At 42.6% G+C, this 17,475-nt stretch overlaps 1 protein-coding gene across 1 annotated transcript; it reads left to right on the top strand.

Annotated features, from left to right (window-relative positions):
- Positions 1-3,015: 3,015 nt before the first annotated feature.
- Positions 3,016-4,632, top strand: LOC122659981 (inorganic phosphate transporter 1-4-like). Its single transcript, XM_043855146.1, has one exon. It carries the CDS (start codon positions 3,031-3,033, stop codon positions 4,630-4,632), a length of 1,602 nt encoding a protein of 533 aa, XP_043711081.1. The 5' UTR covers positions 3,016-3,030.
- Positions 4,633-17,475: the final 12,843 nt, after the last annotated feature.

Raw genomic sequence — 17,475 nt, 5'->3', positions numbered from 1 at the left:
GCTTGGTTACTATGTCTTGAACATGATCTACATCACTACATGTGTGTCTAGTACAGGAATAACGAGATTTGAAAGAGTGCGTGGAACTGGATTATCAGCCTCCTCAGAATGATTTATCGTTAATAAAAACTCGAGAACGTGTTCCCCCTCATTACAATTGTGTCTCTGCTCTAGCCAAAATGGAACTCTCCACACTAAGAATCTCAGAAATAAGAGAATAGCCCATTGGGGAGTGATAAACCTAAAACCACGTTGTCTAATTGGGAACCACCACGTTGTCTAATTGGAAACCGCCATGTGTCCTAGCCGAAGGAGGAAGGCCATCCCATGTCCATGTGGTGAACCAACCCGGGCATAGACCCAGGCGAGAATCACAAGCGAGGACCACAGACACAGACCCAGGCGTGGACTAGGGCGCAGCTAGCAGGAGCAGACCCCTAAGGCGCGGACCACGGGTGCAGACCCCTCAGGCGAGGCCCATAGGCGCAGACCACCTGGGCATGGACCTTGGGCACTGACCCCGGGCGCAGATCAAACTAAGGTGCAGATCAACAGACGCGACCGCCACCAAGGTCCAAGACGAGGTACTACAGGCTACTACCACCAACATTAGCAAGATACACATCATCTCATATGGGCTAGGCCACCGCCTACCAGCCACATAGTCCCAGACATACTCAAACACCAAGGACTTTATCCAACACGCATAAGCGTCTATCTACTAAGGACATCAACCCTACTGGGGCACTACCTCCTGTAGGGAGACAACCAACCAAGGAAGAACCCTGCTACCTTGGGACTCTATCGACTACGAGGACTACTCGTCATCGACTGGGACTCTCCACACTGCCACACTCTACTATAAAAGAGAAGGTATTCTACCCCATCAAATCATTTTGAATTCTATCATTCATCTATTTGCTCAAAGAGATCTAACTTAGGCATCAGAGAGTCCTAGGCTGGAACCACACCGATTCTCCTTTGTCACCCTGATCCTTTTGCAGGTTACGACACTCGAAAGGGGTCACCAGACGATTTCTTGACGCAACAGGGAGAATTCCAATTTGGGAACACGACCCAAAGACACAGTGTTCAACGAGTTCTCAGTTATTCTTGCAGCAAATCTAAGACCTTGAAGAATTTGTGAAAGGGGGGCATTTGGTTTGGTTTGATTATGAATCTTACAACAAGATGAATCTCATTTCAATTTTGGAGGTTTGATTTTAGGGTTCATCTTCCCCAAATGACTTAGGGTTTGATTTTTCAGTTTCAAACCCTAAACCATTTTGGGAATATGAGGGCATTTGCTCATTTTATTTTTTAATTTTGGTGGGTTTTTATCAGAAGGGCATTTTGGTCATTAGATTCCCTGAAAGTTAACGAGTTTCTATCAGACTAAAATTAATGTCTAAACTCTAACATCCCAAATTAACGGACTGGACCAAAGTGCTATACTGTGTTGAAAGTAGGGAGAATTTGCAATTAAAAAAGTTGTAGGGAGGTATTTGGACAAATGGACATTTTTAGGAGGGCATTTATAAAAACCCCCTTTTTTTTTGTTGCAAAGATGTACAATAAGGTTCAAATCGAATACAAACCGAGGTCAAAACTCAATATGAAACCGAATTGTGTCAGTTCAATTACAATTTGGAAACACATGCTTCTATTCGGTTGCAGGTTTCACATGTTGTATCTTGAACTGAATCGAGATCGTATCAAAAACCAAAATCACACTGATTGACACCCCACTCCTATTGTATAACCGATCTCAAAATCAACTCCTAAGACCATCCCATTTACTAGGATCAGATTAATTTCGAACCGGTCAAGTTCTGAACCCAAATGGACGCCCTTAATTACTGCTGCGGTAGTGCCTACGGAAATAAGTTGGACTTGTTTATTTTGAAATTGAGGGATAATTTTGCAATTGTTTGAATTCGTCTATAAAAGGAGAAGAGTGTTCCTTGTCCACATCAGCGATCTGTGTGAACCCTTGCCTCTAAATTAGGGATCCAGCTCGGAAAATTATCACATCTCAACCATGCACACATGGGCGGTGCCCACCCGCACGATACACACTTGACGGTCAAGTACTTGACGCGATAAAGATCCGATCCAGCTCCTCTCCAACGCACATCGTGCGGCTGGGGGGCTTTGATCCACACCATGGCACACATCCCGATGCAGTGGTGCGTGGATCGAGGCACCCCAGCTGAATGATGTGCGCTGGACATCGTAAGATATACCCATTCAACTAGCCTCATCTTCTCAACAACTGTTCTCTATCTCCGTCTCTCTTTCCATCCATCTATTTTTTTTCAGCTGTCTGGTGGTCTTATCTGTAACTTCCGTGGCTACGGAAAAGGTGAATAAACCTTCTCCACTCCACCTGCTGCTAGGTCTTCTGGAGCTGTTCTTATGACCTGAATGAGGAAATCTTTCGTCCTGGATCTAATCATGGTTTGTGAGAGTTCTCTTTTGTGTGCGGAGCCCTGGATTTAAACCTTAGACCAAGAAAATGAGAGCTTGGATGGGAAAATCAATCGCAAATGAGAGAGAAATTTAAGGAGAGAGAAGAAGCGTTGTTGTATGCCACCTGTCACACTTTGAGGACAACAATGTGGAGAGTAGAGAGACTTTCTCCTTCCTTAAAATCAGTATACAGTTTCCATGCATCTCTCCTCCTCATGCACGTTCCTTTTAATTCTCAGTCAAACCTAAAACCTCCTTCCATTTAATACTCTATAACTTTCCTTATATGTCTATTTCAATCGATTACTTCGGTGATGGTATAAAGATTGAATATTCCATGAATTTCCCTTTTTATATATATTCTGACTTTTTCTTCATTTGACTCCCATTGGTACTCACTGTCACTCACCACCACTTTGAAGATCAAAGTCCATTTCTTTCCTGGTTTGTGTTTGATTTTTATTTTCTTTTTTGCCCTTTTTTTTTGTGATTTCAATTCTTATTTACAAAACTTTCAATTCTGTTCATGATATACAGGAAGGAAGGAAGATCTGGAGCATGGCCAAAGAAGATCTACATGTTTTCAGTGCTTTAGATACAGCTAAGACACAATGGTATCAAATCACAGCAATAGTTGTTGCAGGAATGGGTTTCTTCACTGATGCTTATGATCTCTTCTGCATTTCTTTAGTTACAAAACTTCTTGGTCGTATTTACTATCATGTAGATGGTTCTCCAAAACCAGGAACACTTCCTCCAAATGTTTCAGCAGCAGTTAATGGTGTTGCTTTATGTGGTACTTTAGTTGGACAACTTTTCTTTGGTTGGCTTGGTGACAAATTAGGTCGAAAAAGTGTTTATGGTGTAACACTTTTACTCATGATTTTATGTTCAATTGCTTCTGGTCTTTCTTTTGGTAGTAAACCTTCAACTGTGATGGCAACTTTATGTTTCTTTAGATTTTGGCTTGGAGTTGGTATTGGTGGTGATTATCCACTTTCTGCAACTATAATGTCTGAGTATTCAAATAAGAAAACTCGTGGAGCTTTTATTGCTGCTGTGTTTGCAATGCAAGGTTTTGGTATTATTGCTGGTGGAACAATGGCAATTCTTGTTTCATCTATTTTTAATCATTATTACCCTGCACCACCTTACTCTAAAGATCCAATTGGTTCTACTGTTCCTCAAGCTGATTATGTTTGGAGAATAATTCTAATGTTTGGAGCTGTTCCTGCTGCTTTAACATTTTATTCTCGAGTGAAGATGCCTGAGACACCTAGGTATACTGCTCTAGTTGCTAAAAATGCTGCAAAGGTTGCTAAAGATATGTCAAAGGTACTTGAAGTTGAAGTTGAAGTTGATCAAAATGAGATAGAAGCTGAGAAAGCAGAGACAATTATGATGGAGAAAGGAAGTAATAATTTTGGGTTATTCTCAAAGGAATTCTTAAAAAGGCATGGATTGCATTTGTTAGGAACTACATCTACATGGTTCTTATTAGATATTGCTTATTATAGTCAAAATTTGTTTCAAAAAGACATTTTTAGCTCAGTTGGTTGGATTCCTCCTGCAACAGCTATGAATGGTATTCAAGAGCTTTTTAAGATTGCAAGAGCACAAACCCTAATTGCACTTTGTGGTACTGTGCCTGGTTATTGGTTTACCGTCTATTTTATCGATAAAATCGGAAGATTTTACATTCAATTGATGGGTTTTTTCTTCATGACAGTATTCATGTTTGCAATTGCAATTCCTTATCATTATTGGACTTTGAAAGGGCATCAAGTTGGGTTTGTTATATTATATGCTCTTACCTTCTTTTTCGCGAATTTCGGACCAAATAGTACTACATTTGTTGTTCCAGCTGAGATTTTTCCAGCAAGACTTAGATCAACATGTCATGGTCTCTCATCAGCTTCAGGGAAAGCTGGTGCAATTGTGGGAGCTTTTGGATTCCTGTATGCTGCACAAAGTCGAGATAAGTCAAAGACTGATGCTGGTTACCCTCCTGGGATTGGTGTGAGGAATTCCCTTCTTGTGCTTGCAGTGGTAAATGTACTAGGATTTGGGCTCACTTTCTTGGTGCCAGAATCTAAGGGAAAGTCATTGGAAGAAATGTCAAAAGAAACAGAGGAAGATAACTCTACAGAATCTGTTTAAGGTTCTTATTAATTTGATCTTGTTTTATCTTCTTTTTTGTTTTCAAGTGGTAATTTTGTGGTTTGTAAATAAGCAGCAGGTGACAAGAGTTAAATTCACCTGTTGGGTCATAGTTTTAGACAATTTATTTACCTGTTGGGTATGCTTTAGATACATTATTTTTTTCATTAATTAGTTCTCTTAATCTTGTCCTAATCTATTTCTAAATTCCTTTTTTTTTTTATTTTTTTTTATTTTTTTAACTAGCTTGTCTGTCATGTACTTGTGAATAATAGAGTGCAATAAATTCCCATTTTTTTGTTGTCATTTCATTCTAATTATGCTTTTAGTTATGTCTTCGTGATTAATTTAATGGGCAAGAGAATGCTAATTGGTTGTGTAACGCCTACACCAGATGTAAGCTGTACCCACCAAATGTAAAATGGCACTTCTCAAATACAACACTACCTAAGGATCTTACACTCTTCTCCTTGCTAAATTGTGTTTAATTTATTTAATTTTCACCAAGTAAATAGGAAAAGTAATATAACCGATCGAGTGGATTGAGGTGCCTAACAACTTCCTTAATCCGCAATCTGATGACTCATATCTTGAACTTTGATTTGACCGGTCTCCAATGGAACCCATTTTTTGAATCATTTATATTTTTATTTGTGAGTCTTAGACCCTAATCTCAATGACGACTCTCTTTATTTTATCTTTCTGAAGAAGATGATGGAATCTCCCCAAGATGACAAGATGAATACTCATCGTTCTCACACAAGGCAAAAAAATAAAAAAAGAGAATTGTAAGAAGATTAAAGAATGCCTTGAAGGTCAATTAATTTGGTGGGCAAATTGAATCAAATGAACCACTTGTATCATATTATCCTTTTGAATTCAAAATATTCAATTTTTTTTTAGTTCTTATCTTTGACTTGTTAACCATTTTCTTTAATCTTATTTTTCTCTTGGTGTAGATCTTTTTGGGTGATGAAATTTTATAAGAAGATGGAGGATGGTAGTGCTTACCTAAATTACTAAATTTGGGTGCTAGGTGAAATGCCACGTAATAAATAAATGAGAAGTAGTTTTCTGTTCGCCATGTATATATCTCTCTCCTCCTCAAAATAAAGGTGCAGAGGTGTCTTTTCATATGAGGAAGAGAGAGATAGACTCATGGGATCAGATTTGAAAGAGTGCGTGGAATTGGACTATCAGCCTCCTCAGAATGATTCATCGTTAATAAAAACTCGAGAACGTGTTCCCTCATTACAATCGTGTCTCCTTCCTTCTCTGCTCTAGCCAAACTGGAACTCTCCACACTAGGAATCTCTGAAAGAAGAGAATGGCCCATTGGGAGAATCCCAATCTGGGAACACGACCCAAAGACACAGTAATCAACGAGTTCTCAGTTATTCTTGCAGCAATTCTAAGACCTTGAAGAATTTGTGAAAAGGGGGTATTTGGTTTAGTTTGATTATCAATCCTGCAACAAGATGAATCTCATTTCAATTTTGGAGGTTTGATTTTTAGTTTTAGAGGTTTGATTTTAGGGTTCATCTTCCCCCAATGGTTTAGGGTTTGATTTTCAATTTCAAACCCTAAACCATTTGAAGAAGATGATAATTTTGGTGGGTTTTTATTAGAAGGGCATTTTGGTCATTAGATTCCCTAAAAGTTAACAGGTTTCTATCAGGCTGAAACTAACGTCTAACGTCCCAAAATAACGGACTGGACCAAAGTGCTATACTGTGTTGAAAGTAGAGGGGAGTTTACAATTAAAAAAAGTTGTAGGGAGGCATTTGGACCAATGTGCATTTTCAGGAGGGCATTTGTAAAAAACCTTTTTTTTTTTAAACCTTTGTAAAAGAGGCAATTACTATCACTACCGTATAGTGCCTACACTTAGCCTATATTTACTAAAACTACCCTGCCTTAATCTTCTTTTGTAATACTACCCTGCTTTTAAACTTTTACATCTCCTTCTACCATCATATTTTTAAATACCTAGATTACCCTTCCTTTTCACCTAGTAACCTACTACTAATCTATTTATCCTTCATATTCTACTTTTTATTTTTTTTGTCATTAAAATAGTAAAAAATGAAACTCACCCACTTTTTCTCTCTCTCGTTTTTTACTCTATTCATTTTTTTTTCTTCAATTTTTCTATTTAATTAATTTTTTATTCAATATTTCATCCTTATCATTCTTCTTCGAAGTTCGAACAGATCATGATTTTAAGTATCGTTATCGTATCGCTCGTATCGGGCTATACATACTGATTTTGCTAGTCACCGATACCGATACCATGCCGATACCATATTGGTAGCACGGTACGAACAAGGGATAAAATGGTTAGAAAACTCATTTTTTAAGGAGATTCATGGGTAATTTTGCCCGATCCAGGCTGATACCGTAGCGGTATCATATCGGTTTTGCAGGTTACCGATACCCTTTCCAATACCGTGCACTAAAACCATGGAACATATTGACTCTCTTCAAAGCACCCCACTTCTTCTCTCTCTTCCTGTTTTTTATTTAATTTACTTTTTATTATTTTTGAAGAGAGTCGGTCTGTTCAATGGTTTTAGTGCACGATATCGGAATGGGTATCGGTAACCTACAAAATCAATACGATACCGATACGGTATCAACTTGGATTGGCTGTATTGAGCAAAATTATCCCTGAATCTCCTTAAAAAATGAATTTTCTAACCATTTTACCCCTTGTCCGTACCTTGCTACCGATATGGTAACAACACGCTATCGGTATCGATGATTAGCAAAACCAGTACGTATCGCCAGACACGGACAATAAGATACCGATACTTAGAACCATGATCTATTCGAAGAAGAACGATGAGGATGAAATGTTGAATAACAAATTAATTAAATACAAAAATTGAAGAAAAAACAAAAAAAAATCAGTAAAAAACGAGAGAGAGAGAAGAAGTGCGTGGGTGCTTTGATTTTTTACTATTTTAATGACAAAAAAAAATAAACAAGTAGAAGATGAATGGTAGGTTAAATAGATTAGCATGTTACTAGGTGAAAAGGAAGGGCATTCTGGGTATTTAAAAATATGAGGGTAGAAGGAGATGTAAAAGTTTAAAAGTAGAGTAGTATCAGAAAAGAAGTTTAAGGTAGGGTAGTTTTAGTAAATATAGGCTGAGTGTAGGGTAGTGATAGTAATTGCCCCATGTAAAAAGCTTGCCTAGACACCCAAAATAAGGTCCAAATCGAATACAAACCGAGGTCAAAACTCAATATGAAACCTAATCGTATTGGTTCGATTATAATTTGGAAACACATGCTCCTATTCGGTTTCAGGTTTCACATGTTATACTTTTTAGTTCAATTTTTGGAATGCACTCACACTTAATGGTTAAGGAGGTGATTTGCATTCACCCAATTTTGCTACATGTTGATGTGGGGTCACATGTATCATTACCTTATTGGACTAGAACATGAAGAATTTTTATTTTATCTTGGTGGTTATGGGAATGAATTTAATTTGTAAATTTATGTGGATGGTGGTATTTAATTGTTCATGTGAAATATGGAATGTGATGTGCGTTGTGCTCTCTTTCCTCTCTATCTCTCTCCCCTTATTCTTTTTGATAAAATTATGTACTCCACCCCTTGGACAATCCAATGATGGGTTGTGTTTACCAATGGGGTTTCTTCCCTAAGGAAAATGTATAGAGAACTAGGTTATAATTTTATTTATTTTATGTAAGTTCAACCGATGGAGATTTTGAAGATCTTAAAGAAAAATGGAGGCCAACATACGATGATGGAAGGAGATAGAAAAGAGCATGAAGATGCAAGAAACAAAGCATGAAGATGCCAATGGATGGAGCAAGCACTTTTTTGTGCATCACTTGATTCATTGGATGCATAGTTTTTTTCACATTAAATTAATTAAATAATTATTGATTTAGTAGGAGTAATAATACGTTATTATTCTCACTAAACCTACCATCTCATAACCACAATTCATATATGTGTTACCTTGTGTGTTACATTTTCTATATATGGCAATATATTTTGTGCGCGATCGTTTACCCTTCAATTTTAAAAGCATGTGTGATATGGATAGATCTTAACCGGTAGATCTTTGTTCATGGTCCCCTTTTGATGATGGATGTAGAGGTAAGTAATAAGGTCCCCACAAGAGAGCCGATAGAAGGTTGTGAGGATCTCACTACCATACGGTCTACACCTTCTCCCATTGGATAGAAAATGGACATGGATAGTGGGAGGGCACTGCGTTAGTGGGTCATCTCTCATGATGCCATGATTCATTCTGAATTATTAGTAATACACATGACTTGAGTGTGTGTCAGCCGACAGGATTTGGACATGACACTCAAGTGGCTAATTACATTGGAAGACTAGGAGACGGACAGAATAGTCCACCCAATCACCGTATGTGGGATGATCCCCGATAGGATAAGTTTTACATGCAAGGATTAGTGAGTTCCAATACATTTTTTTTTTATTTTGGAGGGATATGAAAAAGATGAAGGACCATTGTTTTAATTAGCCCAAAATCAAAATTCAATGGTCACGATATTTATTGTGCTCTTAATTGTACATGTGTAGATCTTTTCGACATGACTGCCCTAATCAACAACACCCTTATGTCACTTATCACCCAATCAAAATTGATCGGACCGAATTATGAAGATTGGCATCGTAACATTATGTTCCTTCTCAAGGCTGAGGGACTTGACTCTATCCTAACGGAAGAGTCTCCCACTATAACATCTGTTGATATGGATGGAACTGAGGGTACTACTGAATTTACCACGGAACACCTAAAGGAAAGGGTGGGCATCTTCAAATCCTACCATCAAAGGGATTCAAAGACCCAACTGTACATTTTGGATTCCATTGACAAATATATTGTCGAGTCTGTTAAGGGAATATCTTCTGCGGGTGATATGATGGCTAAAATCAAGGAGTTGTATAGCCAACAAGACACCCACATAAAGTATGAACTGGTGGATAAGATCCACAATCTCAAGATGGAACCTGAAACTCCGGTTTTGGACCACGTGATGAAAATTCGAAACCTGTTCGAACAATTGGAGGGTTTAGGTTCTGAAAAGTTCTCTTTGAAGTATAAGAGGAACGTAATTTTTAAATCTCTCCCCGGTTCATTCAGCTCCTTTATTTTCAATTTCAATATGAACAAGTTAGATGTTCAGTTGACCGAGCTAGATAATAAGTTACAAGAAGCCGAGAGAGTGATTAAAAAGGAAAAGACAGAAGTGCACCTCACCGAGGTGAGAGAAAGTTCTTCCAAGAACAAAGGAAAGAAAAAAAAAAGGTAAGACTCATAAAGGAAAAAGCGAGAAAATTCAGAAGAAGAAATCTCCTAGTTTAGCAAGTTCTTATTGATTCCTCTTGTTTTTAATTATATGATAACCATGGAATGTGAAAGAAACTCGAATCAATCTCTTTCCGCTCCGCATTTGGGTATGTGATGGATTCCTCTTTCCATTTGATGGAAAAGAGATGAGTTTTCTCTCTCTTATAGATCTCATAATTTTGTGGGACAGGAAAGAGAAGGATTTGATAATGTTTTTTTTTATACCAAACCCTAATTGGATCACAGAAGGGTTCCCATGGGGTGACCATGAAAAACCTTAAAATTTAAATAGGGTGCCCTTAGGCAACCAGACTTTTCAATTCTTGTGAACCCAAAATACAATCTGGTATTAATTTTCTAGGGCAACCAAGGAGATGATCCCATATTGGACTGCTATTTGACTAACAGTGTCGTATCAGAGCCACCTTTCTCATCCATGAATATCACATAATTAAATTTTTGATGCAATTATTATGTATGAGATGCAAGTTGTTAAGTTTTCTTCTTGAATTAGCTTTCCCATGTGCCATGGGTAGTTACAAGATTGTTAAACTTTTAGCAATTTGCTCATGTGAGTTGGTTATGCTTTTTAAATTATGTTCTTTCAATTTTTGAAAAAATTGTACCCAATTGGAGAAGATGAAATTTAAAATTTTTTTGGAAATGGGGGTAGAGCGCATGCTGTCAGGCATCCCTACACTCTCTTACCCCGGTCCCTGCCCATGACCCACGCCCGCAGCCTACGCGCGGCCAGCAATACATGCACAAGCTACACATGCGCGGCCTATGCGCAGACTGCTGCCGAGCGCACGGGGCACGACTTCAGCCTTGATTTGAAGTGTTTATATTGTAATGGGAAGCGGAATAAATTGTAAATGGAAGATAACTAATATTAAAACGTCAGAAGCTAACTAATATTGAAATCACAAAATGAACCATATTATCAAATCATTCATTTAACTGTCCAACTAATTTTGTGTAGTAAACAAGGAGATCAATGGAAGCATTCCTGTAAATCAATTTCCCATTCCATAATCTCCTTAAAACCATAAAAATCTTCTCACTAATATTGGAATCAATGGATAATCATTTCACCTATCCACAACCTCATACTCAATGTGTTTTTTTTATCGATTCATTTGATTTGGTGCGGTCCGTTTTTCAGTTGGTTCCGTCGTACCCTAGTCCAAAACATGTTCAATAAGGATCGGTTCAGTTAAGTTCGGTCCAGGTTTTTTCACCGTTTTATTAGTTTGAGCTAGTTTTATGAACGAACCGGGTAAACCAGCCTGAGCCGAACTGCACCACTCTCTTGTTGGATAGTTTTCAGATTGGGGTATTATAACCCCAAAACCGAAAGAAACCAAAACCGGTTAAAAAATCTGTACTGAAACCGAAACCAAATTGATTTATCTCGACAAGAAACTAATAACAACCTGAAACCCATTTAAAAAAAATCAGATTTTTCCATAGTTTTGTATAAATATGTATGTTAAATTGCCTAAAATCGAAGCTGTTCCCGATAACAAATCGTTACAAGAAACCGATACAACCCAAACCAAAATCGAACTTTCCTTATTGGTTTGGTTTTGGATTCACCATTCCCACACCGAAACCGACTCAACTCGAACCAAAACTGGCCTAAACCGACCAATTGACACCCCTACCTAGCGGTTCTAGTTCTCATAGCTGGCTTTCGTTTTGGAATTGTTAGGAAACCCATCCCCTAATCGTCTTGTCTTATTTAAGGGTGTCAATTTAGAATCAAATTACCCATTTTCAAACCCAATAAGGTATCAAATAAATTATATTCTTTTAATGTTTTAATTAATGTGAATGATAAATTTTATTCCATTTTAATGCTTGGAAAACATTTAATGGATTATTATGACTATGACAAATAGGAGTTTTTTTTTGTTTTTTTTGTTGTAAAGATGTAAAAAGCTTGCCCTGACACTTAAAATAAGGTTCAAATCGAATACAAATTGGGTTCAAAACCTGAATTGTATCGATTCGATTATAATTTGGAAACACATGCTTCTATTCGATTTCAGTTTTCACATGTTGTATCTTGAATCGAACCAAATCATACCAAAAACCAAAACCAGATCGATTGACACCCTACTCCTATTCTAATGGATCAGAACAGTTTCGAACCGGTCCAGTTCTGAACCCAAGTTGACGCCCTTACTTACCGCGACGGTACTGCCTACGGAAATAAGTTGTACTTTTTTATTTTGAAATTGAGGGACAATTTTATAATTTTGTTAATTCGTGTATAAAACGACAAGAGGGTTCTCATCCACGTCAGCGATCTGTGTGTCACCCTTTTGCCTTTTTTTCTCCGCAATTTTCGTCTCACCCCGATGTTACAGTTACATCAGAGCCCCCTTTTTAAATCCACCTGTTCTCCTCATCTTCCGAAGAACCGTTTTCTCTCTGTTCTCTGTCTCCCTTTCTCTATCCATTTTAACTGTCTGTTAGTCTTATCTGTAACTTCCATGGCTACGGAAAAGGGGAAAAGGTAATAAGCCTCCTCCACTCCACTGTTGTTGCTGCTGCTGCTAGGTCTGCAGGAGCTGTTCTTTTGATGTGAATGAGATTTAGCCGAGAAATCCTTCGTCTTGGGGTGGGTCTCACCTTCAAAGGAAAAGGCTTGAGAGAGTTCTCCCTTGACATAATCCCTCCTAAGTTTTCGGTTGAGAGAGTTATATTTTTTTGTGGATCCTAGATTTTGAACCAGCTAAGTTGAGGCTTGGGTGGCGTTGGTAAACGGTGATTTTAGGAGTTTCATCTGTTGGACCAAGAAAGGACTTATTGATCGACTATTTCCTTTGAGGGAGGCTTTCGATGGTGAAGAGTAGATCTCTCTACTATTATGAAATCAACAGAAGGACATGCTACTGTCTGGGACATGCTGTCCATTTGTTGCGTGTGAAAACCTCCGATGCTTGGTTCGCCCGTGGATGAACTCCAAAAACCAAGCAATGAGCGCAAGAGGGCCGGTGTGGCTCGGCCTAGGACTCTCCGATGCTCAAGTCAGTCTCCAACGCGACAGCAGAATCTGCGTAGTAAAAAGCAAGATGTGGAATAGAGCTCCATACCGGGTATTTATAGAGTAAGTAGGAGATGAGACGGTTGGGAGAGTCCTAGTATGGTAGGAGTCCTTCTTTCGGAAGGTTCTCTCGCGTAGAGCGGAGTGGAGAGTTATTTTTCGGGTCGGACTCTTATTAAGGTAAGAGTCCATGTAGAGTGTGATTCTGTTTGCGCCGGGATCGTGGCTCGGTCCTTATCCCGTGATTCTCGGATGTCTTGACGTGGCCTGAGATCCCTGGGGTGCTATGGGAGTCTCAATGGAGGAGGGCTCGGCCTACGAGGTCGGCCGGTGGGGTCGGCCATGGAGGTCGGCCCGATAGGAGGTTGGTCTCGGCCATGAGGTTGGCTAGGAGTCCCCGGTGACCCGTATAATCTCGGCCTCGGCCGCGGAAAGCTCGCACAAACCAGGCTTTGTCGGGTGACTTATCGGATATGGGGTCGGCCCAATTTCTGCTCGGCCCAACTCGGTTCTCTGACCGAGGTCGGGTCGGCCCCGTGGCGCCTCGATAGGTGGGGTGTTTTATGCCTCATCACAGCCCCCCACTCATCGTGTGTCGGCTCGGCTGATGAGTGAAATTCTGGCGCTTTGTCGGGAAGAATCTCGGTTGAGCCAAGATTATTTATCGCTCGGATTTGACGCACGATCCGACGGTTGGGCCGTTGTCACGTCGGCATCATTATGGCGGGCTCGAAATTCAAACGCCCTTTGATCTCGGGCCGTTGGATCATGTTGAGCTCGTCGACCGTTGGATCGAGGGACCCAAGGATTATAAATAGGTGACTCCTAACTATTCATTCTTCACTTCTTCAAGTTATTGACTTCTCGGCAAGTTTGGATCCGTCACCTCGGTAGATCTCGGTAGACTTCTCGCAAGTTTGGGTCCGTCAACTCGGTGGATCTCGGTAGACTTCTCGGCAAGTTTGTCCTCGATCGACTGCCAAGCTTCGCTTCGTGATCAACTCGTGTCGTTTCATTCCCGCTCGCCTCTTCTTCAACCAATGAAGTCATCTCCGCCTGAAAGATGTCGGGCTTGTAGTAGTCCTATGGGCGAACCGCTCTGCCAGCGCGGCAGAGGGCACGAGTCCGAGCCGAGAACTCCCGTTCGCTCTCCCACCATAGACTTTGGGCTCGACATCGATGAGCCCGACGTAGTGGAGCTTCGTGGGCCGAGGTGGCCGAGCCTCGTTACCCATGGAGTCCGACCACGCGGCCCAATCCACGGCTACGATCCCGGCCGAGAACTCCGGGTCGTCCTCATCCGATGAAGAGTCAAGTGAGGAAGATTCGTCCCGAGGTGGGGGCTGGCTCGGTCGGCTGCTACCGACGCCCGAGCCCGAGGAAGGAAGTGTCGGCAGACTGCCCGAGCACGATCACGGAGGCCGACCTCGACTATCCGAGGACGACCTACGCCATCCCCGAGGACATACAGCTCGAGTTCCTAATCCCGGGAGATGGCCTCGCTTCATCGAGCCCGGCGAGGTGGCTCAGACGAGACGCCTTCAAGTACGGGTTTCGCTCCCGCTTCTCACTGGTGGACTGATCTTGGACCACTTCCACCTATCTCCCGGTCACCGGTGCCGAACTCCGGCTGGCCGTCTATGGCTTCTACGCCTGCTCGCGAGATGGGCCGAGGTGCTAGCGTGGCGCTTTTCTCTCGGCTCTTCTTCCGAAGAAGTCTCCCGAGAAGGGGTGGTATTATTTCGCGCCCGATCGGGGAAGAGCGCGCTCTAGGCGGTCACAAGTTTTGTCGGCACGCCGACCTTCAACAAATACTTGAAGCCCCGTTTCTTCTTCGCTTCCATTCCCAACAGCCCTCTCCGAACCGAGTGGAAGGAGATGAATCTGAATTATGTCAATAGAGTATTACCCTTGACCGAGAACGAGATGACCTCGCTCGACCTGATCCCCAGCGTCCGCCCTTCGATGTTCTCCACCTTCGGGACGAGGGGTTTCTCCAGAGTTGGCATATGACCCCGGGTAGGAGCCCTTGCCAGCCTGTCTTTGTTGTCCGAGCTGACCTCGTTACTTAGCTTTCTTTTCTTGTTCACTCGTTTTTGTGTTTTCGATTTCTCTTGCAAGGGTCGGCCACATTCCTCCTATGGACACAGCTCGGCTTCGGGCCGAGATCATCAGCGCAGGAAGAAGAAGAATTCAGAGAAGAAACCCCGGGCGAGTCCTCCAAGGCCTCCAAGGGAAAGGGGGTGATGCCGACCATCGGATGCGGTGGTCGGCCTGGAGGCCGAGAAGAACACGGGTCGGCCGTGTCTCCGAGAAAGGGGAAAGGCCAAAAGGCGAGAGGAGCCCGCCGAGAGACATTAAACGCCGAAGCTCTCGGTTAACTCGACAAGTGGCGGCCTTCCGCCCGTGGCCTCCCCACCAACATCTCCCGATACGTCCCGGGAGGGCTTCGCCAACAACGCCCCCGTGAGGCCGACCTGGCGCCTCTTCCCGGGGACTCGGCCTTGACGTCGGCCGCTCACGCCAAGGGAGTGGCTGGATGCCGTCGGCTCCCAGCCGACAAGGAGAAGCCGGAGGCGCCGTCCGACCCGAGCTCCTCTCCACCCTATTTCAAGACTTCAATATGGTAAGTTTCCTTGTCGGCCCGCCTATGATCCGATATGTGTAGTTTATCCCGATTCTTTGTTCTCATGCTTTTTGTAGGGGTTCGCCAAGCGAAGGAGACTATGCTCCACTTCGAGCGGCTCCCGACCGAGAACTATTCCTTGACGTCCAGGCAAGAAGGCTTATCGGACGCCCCGAGATGCCGTTCGAGGCGCGGGAGACCCAAGAGAAGCTCACCTGCCGAGGCCGAGTGGAGAGCTCTCGGGCCGAGGTGGCCAGCAGAGAGAGGGTCGGGGCCTGCGCAGTCTCGGCTCGCCGAGGTGAAGGAGAAGGCCAAGGAAAATCTGGCCACGGCTCGGGCGCGATTAGCGACTATCTCCACTGGAGGAGTACGCCAATATCTACCACGAGATCGAGAAGCCTCCTTCGCGAAGGTTTTGAAGCGGCCGAGCTGAGCTTTTGGCCGAGATCAAGGCCACGTATCCCGATCTCAATCTCTCCCGCTTTGACGACGATGCGACTACTTTGCAGGGGAGATGGGAGATGAGGAGGGAGCCGAGGTCACCCAAGCTCGGCCCGAGGCACCTGCTTCGCCGATGTCGTCCCTCCGTAGCTGGACCTCAAGACCCCCGCCGAGCCCAACACCGCGGACGCCTCGAGGCTGCTTCAAGTCCCGCCGAGGAGGCGGAGATGTAAAAAATTTTTTTTTTTTTTTTTTTTTTTTGTGGGGCCGAGCGGCCTCTTTTTGTAACCGTGCCGATCGGTGGCTTTCAATGAATAAACAATTTATTTTTGTCAAAATTTGTCTAAGTATTTGAACTCGGCGCCCTCAATATTCTTTTCCTTGCGTATTCTATTTTGTTTGTGGCCGATCTCGCAGTTGTTTCCCTAGCCGAGCTTAGGAACTCGTCTCTTTTTTATCCATGTTCCCCGTTGTCGGCGGTTTCGACCATGCAATGCCGAGGTCAATGTGATCCTCACCTTAGTTGTTTAATTCGCCCCATACGCGGATACATGGCCGAATATCCTTCCCGGCCGAGCCCAATTCCTTGGCTTAGTTTTGTACTTTGTTAGGCTCGGCCAAATAAGAATGGCGGCCCTTGAGATGTCGGCCATGTCTATTTGGACAGGTCTTACGACCCGGTGACAACCTATGAGGGTCGGTCTTTGATGTCGGCCTGGTCTATGAGGACCGGTCTTATGACTTGGCCGCCGACCTATGAGGGTCGGTCTTTGATGTTGGCCTGGTCTATGAGGACCGGTCTTATGACTTGGCTGCCGACATATGAGGGTCGGTCCTTGATGTCGGCCTGGTCTATGAGGACCGGTCTTATGACTTGGCCGCCGACCTATGAGGGTCGGTCTTTGATGTCGGCCTGGTCTATGAGGACCGGTCTTATGACTTGGCTGCCAACCTATGAGGGTCGGTCTTTGATGTCGGCCTGGTCTATGAGGACCGGTCTTATGACTTCGACTTGGGAGCTTGCCAATACGTTGCTTGTTGGAGAAAAGACTTTATTGAATCAAATGCCGGAATCGAAACCGAATACAATCATGTTGAATTATTGAAAAACTTTTTCAAATTTTCCGAGTTCCAAGGTCTCGGTACCTTCTTGCCCGTCCGCAAGAGCGATATGCGCCAGGCGAATTTGCTTGGAGACTATGTACGGCCTTCCGCTTGGTGCTAATTTTCCTTGTTGCCTCGGCCGAGATGCGCTGAGTTTTCGAGAACAAGGTCCCCTTGACGAAAATGCCGCTCTTTGACTCTTGAGTCATAGTAGCTTGCCGTCTTGTTGGTACGCCACGCTTCGGAGTAGGG

Source organism: Telopea speciosissima, chromosome 4 (assembly GCF_018873765.1).
Source record: "Telopea speciosissima isolate NSW1024214 ecotype Mountain lineage chromosome 4, Tspe_v1, whole genome shotgun sequence".
NCBI lineage: Eukaryota > Viridiplantae > Streptophyta > Magnoliopsida > Proteales > Proteaceae > Telopea > Telopea speciosissima.
The sequence above is the reverse complement of the archived record's forward strand: the minus strand, read 5'-3'. Positions and strand labels throughout refer to the sequence as shown.

Excerpts from the sequence above, each read along its gene's own strand:
- LOC122659981 (XM_043855146.1), top strand. The coding sequence starts at position 3,031 with ATGGCCAAAGAAGATCTACATGTTTTCAGTGCTTTAGATACAGCTAAG.